General features: G+C 38.9%; 1 protein-coding gene across 1 annotated transcript in view; it reads left to right on the forward strand.

Annotated features, from left to right (window-relative positions):
* LOC101851199 (transmembrane protein 260) overlaps positions 1–20,880 on the forward strand; it is a 22,125-nt gene extending 1,245 nt beyond the window's left edge. Inside the window, exons 2-18 of the mRNA XM_035970401.1 lie at positions 366–397; positions 1,317–1,468; positions 2,146–2,320; positions 2,678–2,791; positions 3,801–3,980; positions 5,949–5,989; positions 6,801–6,884; positions 7,489–7,609; positions 8,677–8,750; positions 9,843–9,921; positions 10,583–10,713; positions 11,379–11,433; positions 12,463–12,614; positions 14,452–14,631; positions 17,047–17,100; positions 19,053–19,143; positions 20,408–20,880. Coding sequence (XP_035826294.1) covers positions 366–397; positions 1,317–1,468; positions 2,146–2,320; positions 2,678–2,791; positions 3,801–3,980; positions 5,949–5,989; positions 6,801–6,884; positions 7,489–7,609; positions 8,677–8,750; positions 9,843–9,921; positions 10,583–10,713; positions 11,379–11,433; positions 12,463–12,614; positions 14,452–14,631; positions 17,047–17,100; positions 19,053–19,143; positions 20,408–20,653 — 1,961 coding nt within the window. The 3' untranslated portion in view covers positions 20,654–20,880. The remainder of the gene's footprint in view (positions 1–365; positions 398–1,316; positions 1,469–2,145; positions 2,321–2,677; positions 2,792–3,800; positions 3,981–5,948; positions 5,990–6,800; positions 6,885–7,488; positions 7,610–8,676; positions 8,751–9,842; positions 9,922–10,582; positions 10,714–11,378; positions 11,434–12,462; positions 12,615–14,451; positions 14,632–17,046; positions 17,101–19,052; positions 19,144–20,407) is intronic.
* The last annotated feature ends 217 nt before the right edge of the window (positions 20,881–21,097 follow it).

Consider the following 21,097-nt stretch of genomic DNA (forward strand, 5'->3'; position numbering starts at 1 on the left):
TGTGTGTGTGTGTGTGTGTGTGTGTGTGTGTGTGTGTGTGTGTGTGAAAAACAGACAGAGAAAGGAAGTGAGAAAGAAAGAAAGTAAGAAAGAGGGGAGAGAGAGAGGGAGACAAAGTGTGTGTGTGAGAGAGATTATATTTACCCACCTACTTGTTCTGTAAAGTAATATTTGTTAGGGTACTGGTGCTAGTGATATTTTAAGTTTCTGTTTTAGTATTTTTGGGGGGCATTTAAAATACATTGAAAAAGAATTTTCATTTTAATAGTCGTTTTTTTTTGTTGCAATGTGGCATTCAGTTGTAGATTTTCGAGTTCATGGTACATGTATTATTAATCTCAAATATTTTCTTCCTTTGTCAACAGGTGAACTAATTGTTGCTGCTCATGAAGTTGGGGTAAGTGGGATTCTGTGTGTGCTGTAACTCATTCATTTTTCTATGAGTCTACGTTAACTTGATTCGTATCGTTATCATCACCAATGCAGAGGCCTCATACAATCTCCTTCCATTTATCTCTGTCCTGGGCCATCCTTCCTAGCTTGTTCCAAATGAGCTATCTCTCTCATTTGTCTTTCAACACATCCCCCCCGTGTTTCCCGTGGCCTACCCCTGCCTTGTGCTCCCTGTGGGTTCCACTGCAGCGACTGTCTTGTGATGTTTCCGCTGGGCTTTCTGAAGGTGTGTCCCATCCATCACCACTAACTCAGTCCTATTTCTATTCTTATACATGGGTTTATATTCACCATAAGTCCCTTTTACTCGACCTGCTGAATATGAGAAAAGGGAGCCCACCATGGCAGCAGTTTGTTGTTTATCCAGTTCACAAATTTAATGCTTAAAAACTGGGCCAGTAATAAAGGAGGCCGCCAGTTGTTGAGAAGTCGGCACATGTCTGTGATCTCATGAGAGAGTATTCGATGTAAAAAGTGGTTCAGATTTCATTCAGAATCTTAAACATGTGACTAAAGTCTTATTTTAAAAAGGACCTATGTTTATTGCACTAAAATACTGTCTCATTCAAATTCTTCTAGACCCTTTTGCCTTTTTATTTGATAACTTTGCTAGTGCTTTGCATAGATATTTTATTGTTGTTGTTTTTTCCTACACCATATCATATATATATATATATATGTCCGCGCTAGTGTGTGCCGCGCTAGTGTGTGATTTTGTTTAGTTTGTCCTTTGTTTAGTTTGTCCATATATATATATATATTAATATATAGATAGATAGATAGAGATAGATAGATAGTTTGGTCAAATTGCATCATCTCAAAGTTCTGTGTAATCATTTTTTTAAAATCTGTCCTTCCTGCAGGTGGCACATCCCCCAGGCTACCCGTTGTTCACGATGTGGGCAAAGCTCTTTATGACCATCATTCCTGTGGGCTCAGTGGTATGGAGAGTAAATTTCTCATCTGCTGTTTGTGGCGCTGGGTGCAGCAGCTTTCTTTTTCTCACAATATACAGGTTTGAGAAAGATTTATGATGATCATATTTTTAAAAATTGCTTTTCAATAACGTATTTTCTAATGTTCTAGTTCTTGAAGTTATTAAGATTTATATTTTTTGTGATATTTTCCAAGCTTATGTGTTTGGTGAGAATTTTACAGCGCTCGCAGCTGCCTAAAATCATATGGAGTGCACAGGATGTGTGTACCTTAGAAAATTGAAAAATGCCATCTTGTATGCTTGACAAGATCCTGATATTTTAAGGAAACATCCTTTAAGTGGCACAATCTTTGAAATATATCAATTGCGAGTGTTAATTGAATTATATAAATGTGTCTTTACGAATAGCTTTTTAAAAATAGGTTCTTTAAAATTTCCTTTGTTTTTGTAGAAAAAAATATGGGGCAAATATGTCCATGTTCTGTGTCTGTTTTAGTGTGAGTACCAGGGTTCGACAAACTGGTCATCCTTTCTGTGCTTATGTTGTATCAGACTTTTTTATCAACTTGAAAATTAAAAAGAAATTTTAAAAAAAAAAGGCCAGAAAATCAGATTTTGTTCTGGAAAAGAAAATTATGGAAACAGTTAGATGAAATGTTTGCCTCTCCCACACACCCAAATGTATATAGACAGATGAACATTAAAGATGTTGCAACAACCCAAATTCTCAAAATACTTTTGCTTTTCTGTTTCAGAATGACAAAGAGTCGGGGAGCTGGTCTATTTGGAGCTTTCCTGTTTGCATTCAGTCGTCTGGTGTGGACATGGTCTATATGTGCGGAAGTCTTTGCCTTGAATAATCTCCTGGTGTCCATGCTGTTGTTTACGGCAGTGATATTTGACACCTGTCAGAAGGAGTCTTTAAGTAAGGTAGCAGGTCTTCCTAACTTCTCTTTTAGCTTGAATGTAGAGGGAGAAATAGTAATTTGATCAGCAGGTGTGAAATTGAAACAGAACTGTCTTTTGTTTCCTTGAATAACTGACACATTCTCTAAGAATTTTGGATTTCCATTCTGGGATCTTATTTCAAATTCATTGAAATTTTATTTGTGTTGTAATAGGGACAGTGTTCCTCATTTGTAGTTTTTTTATCCCTTCATCACTGCTATACCCGGTGAGATTTTTTTTGTTATTGTAATTTTTTTTGTGTGTGTCAGTTTGAGTGCTCAATTATTTTTATCTTGCTTGAGGGTGTGGTTTTGTATTGATGTATTCTTTTATCCACAGGTGTGTATGTGGGGTGCATTCCTCAGTGGTTTGTGCCTAGCCAACCAGCACACAAGTGTCTTGTACATTATCATCATTGTACCATGGGTCATCTTCCAGTTGTGGACCTTTGGTGTAAGTGAAAAATTGCTCTTTTCTGTTTTATTATATGCTGTTGTGTAATTTGTAGGTGAGTTAATGGTAGTTCAACATCATAATGAATTTAGAGATGGGTGAGTGGGTGGTTGGCGGGTGCTCTGGTGTGGTTTTCTCCTTCTTTCCTATCAAACATCTATCGTCCTTATCTCCCCTTTTTCTTTTTTTATGTTTGTTACTCTCTTGTGACACCTCTAATCTTTTGGCGCTCATATGACCTTATGCAGTTGCGAGCGCCGTAAAATCTCTACTAAAACAAACAGAGATGGGTGAAAGGCCTGGTGAAGTTTGCACCTTGTGCGTCTTGTCTCGTTGGAATTACTGTTGTGTAATGTCTGTGGGTGGTTGGTCTCTCTTTCTTTTTTCTGGCGCTGTGGCGTCATAAATGGTCATAAAGTGTTCCAATGCTCTCTCTCTCTCTTTCTCTCTGTCCCCCACCCACCCACCATCCCCCCTTTTCTCTCTCTCTCTCTCTCCTTCTCTGTTTCTCTCTCTCTCCTTCTCTGTCTCTCTCTCTTCTTCTCTCTCTCTCTCTCTCTTCTTCTCTCTCTCTCTCTCTCTCTCTCTCTCTCTCCTTCTCTCTCTCTCTCTCTCTCTCTCCCCCTTTCTCTCTCTCCCCCCCCCCTTTTTTCTCTCTCCCCTTCTCTCTCTTTCTCTCTCTCTCTCTCTCTCCCCCTCCCAAACCCTCGCCTGCATTATATACTCGTATAACAAGAGCATGTATTTGAATGCATATATGTTAGGGTGGGAAAGGGGGAATGAAATGTGTGATTTTATTGAACTGTTTGTTACTGTGCATACATACCAAAGTTGAAATGTAATTGTTCCCAAGCTTTCCTGCTCTTCGACCTTTATTACAAAATTTCAGGAGTGTCCAAATTATGTTTCTGATCTTTTGCCTTATCTTTTTTTGGTGAAACTTGCTTATGGATTACATCTTATTATGACTTTGATCCAAGATATCTCGTTCTGTCTTTCTCTCAATCAGGAACTGTCTATGTGGCTACTCCTGAGGTCTGCGTGTTGCTTCAGCCTTGGTGTGCTACCCTATGTATACCTGCCCTTATCGTCAGCCCTCAACATAGCCCGTTGGACATGGGGAGACCAAAGCTCTGTCTGGGGCTTTCTCACTCATCTGCTGCGCCGGGAATACGGCACTCTGGATCTGGTGAGAAGAAGGCAATTCTTGCAGCCTTGTGCGGTAAAAAGCTGTACATTCGAACTTGTCCATAACAGTCATTTAAGATCACAGAGAAAACTTGTGGGGTCGGGGGTTCGAGCCACGGGCCCGACGTTGTGTCTTTGGGAAAGGCACTTTACACAAATTATCCTCACTTCACCCTGGTGGGAATGGGTACCCGGCTATAGACAGCGAAAGTTCTTGTCAGTATGTCAGTGTTTTAGCGCCTATAAACGAACGGCTTGCACTGTATGCTTCCCAGGAAGTTAATGTTGTTTCAGAATGCTCTCAGGTCTGCTGGGGTAATATAGATTGTGAAGCGCATAGAGCCTGCTGTTGAGCGGGGATTTGCGCTATACAAATGCTATCTATCTATCATTATCATCAAAACTGACTGTTATAGAATTGTGGCCGCTTATAGACAAGGTCCGATTTATATCCACTGCATATTTAAATGCTCACATGTTTTTATACGAAAACTTTTTTTTGGGGGGGGGGGGGGGTTTGAGTTTCAAAAATTGTTTTTTAGCTTTAGTGTGTGCTCTTAGATAGATTATTTTGTGTTTGAATATATAGCATATATTTTCTCAATTAAATCATGTATGTACTCATGTGAATAGATTGTCTATATTTAGTTGAAGGTCATTGGTTGAAATGTCTTTCCCAGTGTGTTTAGATTGTTGAAAAGCATTGCTAAATCAGTTTTCCTTTTTAGAAATACCTTTTTTTTTGGTGCTGTTATGGACGGAACAATAGAATTACTCTCATGCTATATGACCATTCCTTTGTGGTCTAGCTGTTTGGTAGTGGCATGGTTTGTTGGTCAGCGTCATCACTTCCGACCTTGTTCTGGATTGTATGTAACATGCTGTCTGCAGATGCATGTTTCTGAGAGTGTAGCTTTTTCTTCGCTCTAGAAATTAATGAAATATTGACAGTGCATACTGTGCAGGGTCTGATGTCTTAGACTAGAGTGGTGGGTGGTTTGCGGATGCTCTGGTGTGGTTTTCTCCTTCTTTCCTATAAAAAATTTATCTCTTATTTATCTTCCCTCCTTCTATTTTGTGAATGTTACTCTCTAGTACTCTAGTAACACCTCTAATCTTCAGCATTTATATGTTGTTATTGTGTTGCAAGTGCCATAAAACTAACTAAAACTAAACAAGACTAGAGTGATGTGAACCACACTGAATGGGAACGTCAAACTGTAAGATGCAAATATTTTGGTTTCCTAGTAGGCCTAATTATTTTTACACTTTTTTAAACTGGAGGGTATACTTTCTTAAGAGGATAGAGGGAGAAATGGAGAGGAGGAGGTTTATGGTTACTGAACGAAAGTCTGTCATTCATAATGCAAATATTTGGAACAAGGAATAAAAAGAGTTTGCCGACAAAGTCAAAAGGGATGGTTCCAAGTTACATTTTTTTTTTAACAAGCTGGGCTTGATTATCTTGTTGTAAAATGTGGCAGTTCTGCCGTTGTTGACTTGAGCTTATTTTTAGGGTACTTCCTTCTTCTTTTCTGTCTCTTTGTGTTCAGTTCCGCAGCCTGATTTTTACTGTGGGTGGCTGGTGGGTGCTCTGGTGCGGTTTGCTCCTTCTTTCCTATCAAACAGCTATCGTCATTATCTCTCCTCCTTCTTTTTTATGTTTGTTACTCTCTTGTAACACCTCTAATCTTTGGCACTTATATGACCTTATTGTGTTGCAAGTAAAACTCTTACTAAAAGCAAACTGATTTTTACCAGGTGCAAGTGACTGGTGCTGGTGTGTTTTTCTGTATTGTCAGCTCCTTCTAAACTTCTTTTTCAGCTTTCTGTAATTCTAATCTGTTCCTTGAAAAATGATGTGACTATTTTTGTCCTGACCTGCAATATACAACTTAGATTATTATGAGGGGTTTCAGGTATTTTCATTTTGAACAATTTTTGATCTTTTTATTTCATGCAATTTCAGCTCAAGGATCACGAAGGACAGGGTTTTGTCTCAGGACTTCAGTAAGTTCCACATTTTTGTTTATACTTTTTTTTAAAGTGATAAGTTTTAGACTTAAAGTGATAAGTTTTAGACTGAAAGACAATAGTAAACATACACCTGTCTTGTCCAGTTAAAGAACCACCCCTGTCTACCTGTCTATACGTCACTACTTTCATATTTTAACAAATTTGAGACCACTCTGTGTCTTGGTAATATTTTTATTTTCTGGTACAATATAATGCAATATTATTAAAACAACCATTAAAGAAGACTGATGATGGCCTCTATTTTTCTCTGTATCAGAAAGATCTGCCCTAGAAGTCCCAATATGGGATAAAAGCCATTTTTGACCTGTGACTGCTTTGTTCCCACTTTTTTAAATACTGGTACTGAGCATATATTTAAAGTTAAGAATTTTCTTTTAACCCTATCCGTACACCCTGTGGTTATTTTGTACCCCCGGGGTTGTATTCTTCACATTTTAGAATACTTCTAGTACGAAAATCTCTCTAAAACTTCCAGTATTTCTCAAAAAATCATTTTGACAGACTGCTATACAAAGCGTGCGGGTCGGATTAATGAATAAATTTTCTCTTTGAAAGTGGTGGCACAGAGTTCTCCACGTCGTATGGATACGATAATAAAACACGGCGTACGGATAGGGTTAAATATATGAGAGCTTCCACTTGCATCTGTGGTGTGACAGTTCGGCCTTTCGTTGTTACACACAATAGCCATGAGTTTGATTCTCAATGGGGAAATCGGCTTTTATTGATTGTCAGTGTTCGGTTTGTTGTATTTCTTATTTCATTTCCGTGAATTTGTTTCCAGGGCATATTTGGAGCATGCATGGACTGATCTCACCCAGTTAGTGTGTGTGCTGCTAGTTTTGTCTGTGCTTACCACGTACTTGAGGTAAGGGTTTCTCGTTATGGTAATTCTTAAGTGTTTTTGTAAAAGTTGTCTTCTTTCCTATCAAACATCTATCGTCCTTATCTCCCCTCCTTTTTTATGTTTGTTACTCTATTGTAAGACCTCTAATCTTCTGGTGCTCATATGACCTTATGCAGTTGCAAGCGCCGTAAAACCTCTACTAAAACAAAAACAAACATAGTTGTGTGAAATTTCGTTTCTCCTTTTGCACGTAAACATTTTGCCAAGATTTAGTAAAACCATTTTTGCCAAGATTTAGTAAAACCATTTTTGCCAAGATTTAGTAGACTGTGTACTTTGGCTGAGTGTACACCTAAGTGCAGTGTCTGATAAATTGTATCTGTTGATTGTGTGTACATTTTTGTGTGGGTGGTTGGCGGGTGCTCTGGTGTGATTTTCACCTTCTTTCCTATCAAACATCTATCGTCCTGATCTCCCCTCCTTCTTTTTTGTGTATGTTACTCTCTTGTAATACCTCTAGTCTTCGGCACTTATATGACCTTATTGTGTTGCAAGTGCCGTAATACTCTTACAAAAACTAAGCTAAAATATTCCTTTAAGTTTGTTTTTCTTGTTTCTCCTTCAGGTGTAGACGTGGTCAGTTTGTGAGGGTGCTGCTCGTGTTCTATTTGATGCTGCTGCTGTACCTGGGCTTTTTTTGCTGGCGTGCAAATCTGGATATAAATAAACCACTCTTCTTCAGAGTAGTAAGTTTTCTGAGTTTTTTATTCGGCTCTGTTCTGGCGTTGGATTGCTTGGATTTTTTAATGGATTGTTTAAGTTTGTGGGAAATGTACCTCGAAAATTCTTGTTCATACTTTTCTTTTAAGTCACCTTGATTATTGTAATTCCCTGCTTTTTGGTATTCCAGGTTCTACTCTTGCCAGACTACAAAAGATTCAGAACAGGGCTGCAAGACTTTTAACTTTGAGAAAAATTTCAGACCATGCCCATGATATTTTGAAAACCCTCCATTGGTTGCCAGTGAGAGAGCGCATTGAATTTAAAGTTTTGTGCATGGTTTATAGATCTTTACATCAGTGCTCACTCAATGACCTTTCAGAACTTATGGAAATGTACGCAACCATCTCGTAATTAAAGATCTTCAAATGACCATCAGCTCTGCATGCCTAGATCTAGAACAATGTTAGGAGAAAGGGCCTTTTCCATCTGTGCCACAAAAGTTTGGAACAATGTGGATTTAGATGTTAAAATGTTTTTAAATTGATCAATTTAAATCAAAGTTGAAGACAATGTTTTTCAGGAAAGTATACTTATAATGCTGGAGCTCTATTCTGAAATGTTTGTCATTTTTTTTGGGTCTGTTGTCGTTGGGTTTTTGTTGTTGTTGTTGTTGTTGTTGTTGTTGCTTTTGTTTGTTTTTTATGCATGTCGTAGTGGTACTGACCTTTAGAGCTTTTGTTGGTGTGTGTTTGTGTGTTTTGGAAGCGCCATCGAGCACTTCTTGTGGATTTTGGCGCGTTATAAATTCATTTATTACAGTCCATGACGGCTTTAAGCACGGTCATCGGGAGAAAGCATAAGCGTGCGTAATGCCAAAGCATGCTTGAGTGCGAAGTAGACATTGTTCGTAATCCAGAGATTTTTATGTTGAAAAGTTCCTGAGCTATTTCCCTTTATTCGTAAGTAGTGGTCGCGCAAAAGTGTGCGCAGTCATTTTTACCCGGCATGGTAGTTTTTGTTTGTTTGTTTCGTTTTGTTGTACAGTTCCCTGTAGATATTTCTTAATTTTCTTGTCTTTGCTCCTTTGCAGGTTGAGAGATTCTGGCTTCAGAGTGATCTACTTGTTTGTGTTTTAGCTGCTGTATGTTATGGCGATGTTTTCGGGTGAGAAACAGTGTTTATTTCATGTTTGAAATGTGGTACACTTGAAAGTGACTGTACCCAGTGTCTCTAAAGAAGATTATTTCATGTTTTAAATTTGGCCTTGTGTTGCCGTAGTGTTTTTGACAGCTTGCATCATCATTTTTTTCCCTATTTATTAGTGGTATATTAGGCTCATCAATATATTATTGTAATCATACTGGACTACAGTTTAGACAATTGTGGTTTGAATCCCCAAATGTTTTTTTTTTGTTTGTTTTTGCTTCACCCACTTGGCTTGATCTTATCAAGGGTAGACAACGAGTTTGGAGGTCTCACCCAGTAGATAACCTGACAGTATATTCATTTGTTGGCCAATAACATCATAATTATATACTACTCCCACAACTACTAGAGGAAGAAACAAATGATAACAAGGCAGCTTGTGGACCTATTATGTGATTACGTGTACTTTCCAAACACCCTGAGATGAACCAATCAGTATTGTGGTCCTCCTGCTTTCGGCTGTAGGGCTTAAGTAAAGATGTATTTAGTAAATCTGCTAATCCAGCATCTTTCGGTACTTGCGTTAACCTGTTGAAACTTTTCTTTTTTTAAATAATAGACATTTTATGTCAGGGTTGAGGACTGAGCATGTGGGTGGTTGGCGGGTGCTCTGGTGTGGTTTGCTTCTTCTGTCCTATCAAACATCTATCATCCTTATCTCCCCTTCTTCTTTTTTATGTTTGTTTCTCTCTTGTAACCCATCAAATCTTCTGGCGCTCATATGACCTTATGCAGTTGCGAGTGCCGTAAAACCTCTACTAAACCTAAGACTCTGAGCTGAAAGTTCTCGTGAAAAATTGTTTACCATCAATTGCTCAATTTGATTCAGTCTTGGTCAATACATTCACGGCTCTGGTTCTCTTTCCATAGTGAAAAGTGGAAATGCCTTGGATTTCTTTTTCTTTTCCACACTTTCAGTTGAATAAAAAGAGAAACATATACGTAGTTATCCCTATTATCTTAACATTTTCCACTTGTGTGTCTACTTTTCTATCTGTACTGTAAAGCAATTTCAGTGCTGATAGCTTATCATGTTTTTTGTTTTTTCAGATATGTTTCAGAGCGCTTTGATTTTGGGAAGCAAAAGTTTGAGCTGGCACTTGCTGTGATAATGATCGCTTTTCAACTGGTGAGTCCTGACACATAAAATTGGAACCAGTTGAGCGTAGTATTAGAAATGTAAAAAATTATTGATGGTTGCGTGATAAAGAGAGAATGATCAGTTGTATCAAAAGTTGCACTTGTGGCAAGTATAGCTTGAACAGATATTTCCTTCATCAGCTGCACACACAATAATTCAGTATACATTTTCTACAGAGCAAGCAGTTGTGAAACTGCTGATGATATGCCAACTCATATGATAATTCATGTAAATTGTTCTGATGCTAATAATCTTTTCATTTAATCAAACCAGCTTTTTCTGTTAACTCTGATGTGGAGATCTAGAATTATTCACCTGGAGATAGATTTTATTTTATAAATAACCTTACTGTGTTTATATGAATGTCAGTTCTGTACCATCTCCACGTACTTCTGCTTTGCATAAGTTTTTACTGGTATGTATGTTGGCTTAAAAAATTGTTTTATCCTCCCTCTTAAAATACTTTTTAAAAAGTAAATGCCATAAAAAAATGTTTAAGAACATTTGAAAACATTTATGTATGGATTGGTAATGGTTTTTATCTGTTCCTTATGTGGGAATTGTGAAATGTAATATCTTATACAAAACTATCCTTTGTACAATCAGCATTTCATTTTTCAAAAGATTGTTTTCTTTTTGTATTTAACAGAACAGATGGTGGCATGTGTGTGATCAATCAAAGAACATGGTTGTCCATGATTTTGCAAAGCAAACTCTTGCAAGCTTTCCAAACGGCTCCATAGTTTTGACCAAAGGGGACCTACCTTCAAATAGCTTACGGTAAGAATTTTTAATGAAAAAGAAAAAGCCTTGTCCTGGTATTTCAGTGTTCCATGTGTCCCGAATAGAACAGGAAACCTTAATTTCCTGTTCGTTGAACTGATTAAGATTTGTAGGTGTTCTTCACTCAACTTCGTGCATCTGGGAATTGAAGTGGGTCTCCTTTTTCTTTTTTGATTTATGCAAGGCAGGTCAAAGTTGAATGGTGTTAAACATGATGCTATTTTATTGTTCTTACTGTATCCTCAAAACAGTGTGACTAAACTATGGTAACCATCTGATTTCTTTTTGTTTGTTTGGTATTTTAAGAATTATTGTGATTGTTATTATTATTATTATTTGTTATCATATTTTACAATTGCGCACATTATTGAACACATTTGCCAATCCCTGACGTGTCCTGACGTATCCGAGATATCTGTGATTAAATATAGATTTGAACTTTCGGGATGGTGTGCTCCCCTTCTTCATATACCTGTATCTCTGTGTAATGCTTTTTCCTGAACGGCTGCACAAATGGTTGATGGCTCTTCTTTTTAAAAAAAATAATTTGTTGTCATAATGATTTTCCTAGAGAAATGTGTGCAATATTGTGCTGATGTGCTGTGAAATACAACTCTATTAACAATTTTAATATTATTGTTCTTTTTTTTTTTTTTTCTCAGGTACTTCCACTTGTGTGAGAATGTCCGTCCTGACCTTACTGTGTTTGATCAAGAGGTTTGTGAATTTCTCTTTTGTCTATACATATAAGTGTGTACATATACTCAATTGGACATTCACGCTTACATGTTACCACGGAATACGCACTTTCATTCTCTCTCTGTCTGTCTCTCTCTTTGTCTGTCTCTCTACCTCTTGATCTCTCTCTTTCTCTCTTTGTTTGTCTCTCTCTCTCTCTGCCTTTCGATCTCTCTTTTCTCTCTCTGTCTGTCTCTCTACCTCTCGATCTCTTTCTGTCTCTGTCTGTCTGTCTCTCTCTGTTTCTCTGCCTCTCGATCTCTCTCTGTTACATACTCTCATACACACACACGCGCACACATATTGCCAGGAAACACTAATGTGTGGGTGTGTGTGTTTCTGTTTAATGGGATGCTACTCTGTTAGGGTCACTAGGTCAGCTTCACCCTACTAGCTGCGTGCTTGATCTTTATCAAAATGCTCACATTTGACGTTGGTTAAAATAATTCGTGGGTGATTGGCGGATACTCTGGTGTGGTTTGCTCCTTCTTTCCTATCAAACATCTATCGTCCTGATCTCTCCTCCTTTTTTATGTTTGTTACTCTCTTGTAACACCTCTATTCTTTTGCACTTATATGACCTTATTGTGTTGTAAGTGGTGTATAACTCTTACTAAAACTAAAATAATTCTGGTCAGAAAAATTCTGTCCTTTTTGGACAAGGATTAAGAATTTTTAAAACCCTTTAAGAACAGTTTTGAAGCTGAAGGGGAGCTCCTAATGTTGCATAGATTTTGGCCTGTGTCAAGTTCCAAGGCCTTTTCAATGCTACTTTTTGGAACTGTACTTAAATCTCAGAAACTGAATCTATGAATAAACATTGGTCCCTGTTAAGAAAAATGTTCCATTTCTTTAATCAGCTACCAAGACAAAAATAAATTGTGTTATAAAGACATAAATGGAAACACATACACTGAGTAAGATTTATTTTTCCTATGCTGTAAATTTTGATTTATCAAAAATATTATCTTTTTACTCTCCCCCCAATTGCGCGCCTCCACCCCCTAGGTTTTGACGTATGAGTGGTCACTTCAGATGACAAGAAAGTTCTACCCCAACCTAGTGTTTCCTGGGGATCAATGGCAGCCATACTCTGGAAAAACTCCTGATGGCCGGAAAGCTTTCACTTTCAGAGATCTCATACATGCTAATTACAGAGAGTGAGTTGTCTTTGGGCTTTGCAACTGTCATACAAATTGATGTGAAAGCGATTCTTTTTTTTTCTCTGAATCCTTAATTTTTCTAGCCTCTTTTTTGTCTAGTACTTGTGTAAAATTACTGGGAATTTGTCTTTCTTTCTCTTTGGGGGTCGTATTTCATAAAGGTTCTTCTCCCCATTGTTATACAGTGGAACACTGATAACTTGAACATGCTAAATTCAAATTCTTGGATTGTTGGAACAGTATGCCATACCTGGACTGAACGGCTTTACTTTGTTATCATGTACTGGTGGCGCTGTTTTCTCAAACACCTGACATGGTTACGTTGAGTGGCTCGAAGTCTAAAAAGCTCTATCAAAATTTTTCTTACCAGTCTTTACTTCAAATCACCCTGCACACACATTGAAAATAACAACAGCCATCATTATAGATATAGAGAGTAAAAGGTTACAGGAGCCCACCAGTCTCGCCTCTGTACAGTGTGATGGGCACACCACCGGTATCGAGATGCATCATCGCACATTACATGGGTGGTTGGCGGGTGCTCTGGTGTGGTTTGCTCCTTCTTTCCTATCAAACGTCTATTGTCTTTATTTCCCCTCTTTCTTTTTTATTTTTGTTACTCTCTTGTAACACCTCTAATGTTCGGTACTTATATGACCTAATTGGGTTGCAAGTGCCGTAAAATGCTTACTAAAACAGCATCATCGCACATTACCTGTAGTGAACATACTTCTTGAATCTAGTCCTGTGAAGGTGGGTGGTGGGGTGTAATCAAAGACAGACCGTGTGGCACTGCTTTGAGCAGTATGGTGTGTGCGTAATGTTTCTGTTTGTGTACATGTGAATTTGTGTGTGTGTGTGTGTGTGGTTGTTTGAATGTCAAGGTATGGATTGGGAAGTGATTAATCAAGAAGGGTTCGTAGTGTGCTCTGACCTGTGTTGATTACATTGCCATGATCATGATCTGAGGTGAGAGCAATTTTTTCTAGTCATAAAGTTCATCGGCAACATCCTCTTTTTTTCTCTGGATTTAACATTGAATGTACTGCTAGCTCTATCCATCCTTCTCTCCTTTTATTGGTATCAGGTAGTGTTTATGATACCAGAGAAGAGAAAACTTAATTGTCTGACAATGCACCATTAGTTCCTTCCCAATGTCTCTCTTAAATTTCATTAACCCCTTACATGCTCAAGATATTCGTACTCGAGTGTAACTTTGAAAATATCTGCTGCACTTTATCGTACAGCAGCAAAGTGTCCCCATGCTTTGAGTTTTAGGCTCCCAAATGTGGTTTTTGGACTTAAAACAGATTCTCTTCATTGCATAGAACTACATGCAGTTTCCTCAGTCTTGGACTGGGGGGGGTTGTGAACCAATGGCCCAGCTGTCGGGCTGTACATGCCTATTCTTCTTTGAATTTCTAATTGCTTTGGTGTCTTTTGAGTTCTCACTTTGGCAGCAAACCCCCGGGGGGTCATGATCCTTTTCTGTTTACTGAAGTTATGGAAATGGGAGAAAAAAAATGTGTATGTCCCCAGTTTAGTATTGTTCCCTTGAAGCTGATATCAATTAATATACTTCAGTATGTGAAGCAAATGCCTCTGTCATTCCTGCCTTCTGTCCTCTGCTTTGCTATAGCCACCTGAACAAAAGCTACATCTTTTTAATGAATTTTTTGTGTGCATTTGTTAAGAAAAGCTTTTAAACTTTTAACTTTAATTTTAAAAATTACAACGAGGACACATTGTCATTGCCATGATTGAAAGAGTCTATAGGAAAAGAAGGATTAGATTACACACTCTTGTAAATAGTTATTGTGGTTTCTATTTTCAGACGCCCAATCTATGCTTGTATAGGCGTTCAAGAGCACGAGCGGTCGTGGCAAACTGCTTACTCCCTCTGGCCGTTTGGGGTGTGCTCTAAACTGGTGAAGAAAGACAAGGCACTGGTTGTGGAGGAATGGGCCAAAGCAACGGATGCCATGGGACAACAGTGGAGCTATCAGTTGAGCCTGTAAGTTTTGTGTTTTTAGAGGCTTTTCTGGGGGACTTTCATGGTCTAGAGGTACGGTGTTCACCTCTTGTTCAGTAGGTCCCTGCTACTGCTCCTTTTACTTTTCCTGCTCTCTAATCATGTTCTGTCATCTACTTTCTTCTCCACTTTCTGCTCCCCCTCCCCCCCTTGCCCCCTCCTCTTGGCTCCTGACTCTTTCTGCTGCCTTTCTACTGCTACTCTTTGGCTCCTTACTGCTGTCTTTCAGCCACACTCCTGACCTTAGGATATATCAGACTCCTAGCTTTCTTGGAAAAAGGCGAAAAAATCTAGGAGGTCCAGTGTGCAAGTTGATATGCCCTTGTTAAAGATCCTTTGGTGGTCCTAAAATCGATAAGAGTAGGCTTTACCCCCCCGAGGCAGTGCCACTGACTGTAGTGTCTTTAGGCCATTCCCAAAGGGAGGACATTTCTCGTTCAAGCATAGTAGAATTGTAAATGAGCTGACTCATGTCACGCTCATAACTGTGCCTGATCTACAAAAGGGAACTGCTGCTTTTTCTTTCCTGATCCTTACTATTGTCATTTTCCTCTACTTCTTTTGTATGTTTGTCACTCTCTTGTGACCTGCTATTTCCGGGGTGCCTTGATAGTTGAAACAGACCTTGTGCTGTTGAAGCTAGAGAGGTGAGCAGTCTAAGTATGATTCCCTGTAAAGACTTCTCTGTTGACACCCCCCTTTGGCTCTCATATGACCTTATGCTGTTGCGAGCGCCATAAAACCTTTTTACTATAAAAAAGAAAAAAAGATAAGAGCAGGCTTTGGGCACCACCGGCGCAAAATTCAAAATGAATCCTATCAAACGGAAAATGCTTTACTTTATGTGTACCACGCGCTCATATGACCTTATGCAGTTGCAAGCGCCGTATTAACACTTACCAAAACAAAGAGAGTGCTCTCATGCTGTTAGGTTGACAATGGTCTACGTGAAGTATGGGTGGACACTGTGGTGTTGTATGCTTTCTCTACCATTTTTTTTTTTAGTATTACTGAAGCCTGTTCCTGACAAAATATTTATCGCATGCTTAACAACTCGGCAACACTATCATCAAAGAGTTGAGGGGGGGGGGGGGCTCTCGTGGCCTAGAGGTTAAGGTGTTGGCCTCTCATTCAAAGGTCCCGGGTTCGAATCCGGGTAGCGACCGAAAAATTTTCTTCTCTAAAATTGTCTCCTTTCACCTCCTTTCCTGCTCTCTAGCAATGTTCTGTTGTCTGTTTTCATTTCCACTTTCTGCCCCCACCCCCTCACCTCCTTTGCCCCCTCCTCTGGGCTCCTGACTCTTTCTGCAGCCTTTCTACTGCTACTCCTTGGCTCCTCCTTACTGCTGTCTTTCTGCCACACCCCTGATCTTCTGTAGCCTTCTCGGACAAGGGCAAAAAATCTCGGAGGGCCCGTGTGCAAGTTGCGCACGTTAAAGATCCCTTGGTGGTCTAAAATTGATAAGAGTAGGCTTCGGCCGCCCCCCCCGGGCAAAATTCAAAATTTCCTACCAACTGAAAATATTAGGTGTGTCCCACGCGCTCATATGACCTTATGCAGTTGCGAGCGCCGTAAAACACTTTACAAAAAAAGAGTTGAGGTTGAGGCTTTGGAGTAATTTATGTGGGACACTAGGTTTGGTTCTTGGCAGCATTATTAACATTGAATTGGACTATTAATGCTTTAGAAACCAGGGGGTATGGGTGAGTTCTTGTCTGGCAAAAGCATGTGATGATTGAATGGGGTTTGTTGGGGGTTTTTTTGTTTGCTTGTTTTTGTAAAGTGTTTTACGGCGCTCGCAACTGCATAAGGTCATATGAGCGCGCGGGACACACCTAATATTTTTCAGTTGGTAGGAAATTTTGAATTTTGCCCGGGTGGAGGCCGAAGCCTACTCTTATCGATTTTAGACCACCAAGGGATTTTTTACGTGCGCAACTTGCACACGGGCCCTCCGAGATTTTTCGCTCTTGTCCGAGAAGGCTAGGTGTAGATCTTTCCTATCAGAAGATCAGGGGTGTGGCAGAAAGACAGCAGTAAGGAGGAGCCAAGGAGTAGCAGTAGAAAGGCTGCAGAAAGAGTCAGGAGCCCAGAGGAGGGGGCAAAGGAGGCGAGGGGGTGGGGGCAGAAAGTGGAAATGAAAGCAGACAACAGAACATTGCTAGAGAGCAGGAAAGGAGGTGAAAGGAGACAATTTTAGAGAAGAACATTTTTTGGTCGCTACCTGGATTCGAACCCGGGACCTTTGAATGAGAGGCCAACACCTTAACCTCTAGGCCACGAGAGCCCCCCCCCCCCCCCCCCCCCATTTTTTTTGTTTTTTGGGTTAAATCTAAAGGTAGGTCATATTTGAAATAAAACAATTGTTTTTGTTTTTTTTTCTTCCTTCCAAACAGAGTGGATGATGGATCTTGGGAGCATGTGGCAAACTCAGAGATGTGGCGAGGACGGTAAGTTTTTTTTTTTTTTAAATTACATCCTGGTGTCAGGTAGTAGGTAAGAGTCTAGTCCAAACCAAAATTTCAAAAGTTTTATAAATTAGAAATGCGAGTTGATTTAGATTTTGCTTTTCAAATAAAGAACAATGCAGAAATCCAGATCAAATTACCTTCATGAATATAAAAGATACAAGCATTTATTTTAAAATGTTAATTACACAAAAGAAAACGACCAAAAGCTGAAAATACAGTATAATCCACTCATATCGACAGCCGATGTATCGACATAATTATTTTCCAATTACGAAATTTTTGCTTCAGTATCTTCACTAAACAATTTCTCTTATATCGACTTTTTTTCGGCCAACTCTGCTACACCGGGCTTTAGTAGGTCATGCAGGGCCTACTCAGTGTAGTCTCCAACACAGTACAGTGCTTCACAGATGTGAGTGTCTCGCGCACTGGGCATCACCTCCCTACCCCTACTCCCGATTGCTCACTCCCCTTCCCCATCCCATTCTCAGTCTGTCGCTGGCAAGTACCACGATCAGTGAGTCAGTGCCTCCCCTTTCCATTTTCCCCCGCAAGCGGCCTTAAACAGGCATTACAAGGCTGCTACAACAAAGTTTGCGCTGGTGTGTATTGTGCGCCTCGCGTTGCTTGGTCTTTGGTATCGTAACTCCAACCCACCCCCCCCCTCCCCTAGTTTCACAGAGTAGTTGTGTGAGAATCACAGGAAGCAACCAGCTTAAAAAGTAGTGTTGTCTTTTTACCGCTGACCACCCCTTGTTTTTTTTATATTTTAATTTATCGACATCAGATCCACTTCCCAAAGCATGTCGATATAAGCGAATTATACTGTAGTCACAAAAGTCATTTCCCCCATGTGTAGGAAGATGTTATTTAAACAAAAGTCCAGAAAATATTTGAAAAATTGTTGTTGTTGTTACCGATCCAGCAACGTCTGGGCTGTCGCCCTTCTGTCCAAAGCCATGTAGTGATAAGTGCAGGTTTGCTGCAGTTGCTGTAATGTTCCGTAGAGTGCATAGTCAAAGTTAGGTCTCAGAGGGATTGAAAACTAAATATTTGAGGCCTCCATTGGTATTGGACAAGTTGTCTATTTTAAAAAAAAGAAAAATTGCTTTAATTTTTATTTTTATATATAGTATGGGAAGGAATTTTGAAAAAAAAATTGAATTTATTTTCTATGTCAATACTTCCAAGACCAAGAGAAAAAAAATTTCAATTTCAAGAAGGGCCGTATTGGTTTGCTTTTAGAGAGGTGTTTCTTTTGCTTTCCAGTAAACTTTTTCATGTATTGGACCATGAGGTAGAAACAGATTTCACAAAAGTGATATCTATGAAGACATCACACGAACAAGTGAAAACAAAAATTTATTATATTCATTTTTCTTTTTATTGCAAAAACTTTTTTTCTCCTTCATAAGTTTGAAAAACACAGACATTGAGTCCCATTGCACCACATTTACGTTGTCCATACAAATATATATAGTCTAGCATACACACACACACTGCATTTCTTACACGTTACCAATGTTTTGCATACACAAATGCTTCCACATATATTTCATAGCAAAATTTGTAGCACATTTTATACATGATAAGAATAAGATGAGAGGAACTGCCAAGTAGAGGAGATCGGACAGATGTTGAAGTCCGTGAAGTCTATGATGAATTACTGAACTGTTAGGTGCGATCTCTAATTTAAAACCCTGTACTCCTAATGGATGTGTTAGCTTTATTTCATCCCTTTCCTGAAACATTGTAGACTGTTGAAATGTAGTGATTGAATGAAAACCATCGATTTCATCCTTGATATATAATAAACAATTAGCTTGCAGGAAAAGGGGAAAATCCTCCAACATTTTTTCAGCTTCGTCTGCCTTAAATCATTCACTGCCTTACACTTGCATAATATAAAAATTGTTCTCTCTCTTTTCCAGGACAGCAACGGCTTTCTTTTTCTTGGAGCTGGCAATGGAGCTGTCGCAGAAAACAAAAGAAGCGACGTCACTGCTGCTTAAGTCATATGAAGTGAGTACATTTCTTTGATGAGATACTGAAATTAATTCAGACAAGTTGGAGAAAAGAAGAGCCTCAGGTGGAATATGAAACCTGTTTTCGTTTCTTTTCTGTATGCAAATGCTGATGAGAGTTTTAACCCTACTATTACTGTCAGTGGTAAACTTGCACTGTGTCAGGGGAAAGTCTTGGGAACAAGGGTGCACCTTTAGAAATGATAAAAAAAATGAGTACGTATAATACATACAAAGACCAGAAAACTATATATATATTCGTAAACTCTGAAAAAGCTGTAACCTATTCGAAAAAGATTTATGACTTGGACATTTCAGCAAGGTCATGTGACTCTTAAAAATCTGCCAGGAATTTCGGAAACTGCCGAGGACCCAACAAAACCATTATCGCCGACTTGCGTTCACGGCAGCTGACGGTTATAACACAAATAAGGACAATCTTTTTTGTTCTTCTGGCTCAAAACGAGTTCTAAAGCTACAGGTAGTCTTTTAATAAATTAGTGCACTTTTGTTCAGCGTCGGTATTTCGTGTAGACCGTTTTCGAAAACTGTCAATGTTCAGTAACAGTCTGAGGGCCGATCTCATCGGCACTAGCCTTTGATTTGGTTAACCTCTACACCACATTGTTAGTATATTTATATATGGTAGAAAAATGTCTATGACCAAACAGCAGCTTTTCTTTTAGAACCCTCAGCTTCAACTACTCATACAATCTATTGTAATGGAATGTTATGTAAAAACTGAATAGGTAAACTATGTGATAACTGTCTTGTCGAGGTGATGGATACTATGCTCAGGTAGGCGTGAAATTCAGGAGGATGTTGTATTAAAAAATGCCTTCATCACCTCTCTTTCATCAAGTTTTGATCAATATCATCCATGCTTGATTCTTGATATTATTGTTTAGTGAGGAAAACATAAGACTTTTCAGGGAAAAAAAAATCTAGACAATAAAATACTGATTTTTAAAACAAACTCTTATGTTTTCTTCTTATGAGACTGAAAGACAAAAAACTCAAAGCCCTCTCAAAAGAACATTTTTAGACAAAAATATTTTTTTAATGCGGCACTGTCGCGACCAAAAGTGTATGGTGGTTGCTTATGAGTGGCTTTTGATTGAGCATATAGTTTGTGTGTATTCTTTTGCTCTATTGCTTTTTCCCCAGCACTGTAAATGATTATCATCATGTTGGAGTCCTACATCAATTTTATCTCGAGAAATTTTAATCAAATTTAATTTTCTGTTCTTCCTTCTCTCCAGATTTATAGCAGAGAGTTGGCCAGACATAAGGAGTGCCCTGCCTACTGGCACAGGAACTTTGCCATTGTGTGTGAGCACCTGTCCAGGAGGGACACCCCCCTCACCCAGCGGGACCTTTTGCAAAAGACAGTCCGTCACTTCACAGAGTATCTGCGCCTAGAACCAATCAACCCCGATCATGAGAAAATACAGAATGCCGTGGACACTTTGCAAAACTATCTCGACAGTACCGCTACTGAGAAATAATTATGTGGTTGTTACTCCACACCAACAATTCCGAACCTGTGTCAAATGCAAGTAAAGATGCTGCTGATTGTGCCCAGAAATTTTGGGGCAGAGTCTGAAATTGTTGCTGTAAGCGTGAAAGTGAACGTGTAAGGCATATTCTGTAATGTTTGACTGAAAAATGCTTGCCCTTGTAAATTGAATTTATCAGGACCAATAAAATTGATTTTTTTTTTTACTCCGAGCGAGACCTGGCACATTGTCTCTTGAACTTGGATGGACTGCGAAAAAGACTCATTTTGAGAACAAACAAATTTTGAAATAGAGGTAAAAAAATTTAAGTGGATGAGGGAGTGAACTGAGAATCTAGGAATTGTGGAACGGAAAACTCATGTCAACAAAACCAATTTATCAGAACAGATTGGGACTTGCAAGCACAACATAACTCCATTATAAACAACATTG

This window comes from Aplysia californica, unplaced genomic scaffold (genome assembly GCF_000002075.1).
Source record: "Aplysia californica isolate F4 #8 unplaced genomic scaffold, AplCal3.0 scaffold00263, whole genome shotgun sequence".
Taxonomy (NCBI): Eukaryota; Metazoa; Mollusca; class Gastropoda; order Aplysiida; family Aplysiidae; genus Aplysia; species Aplysia californica.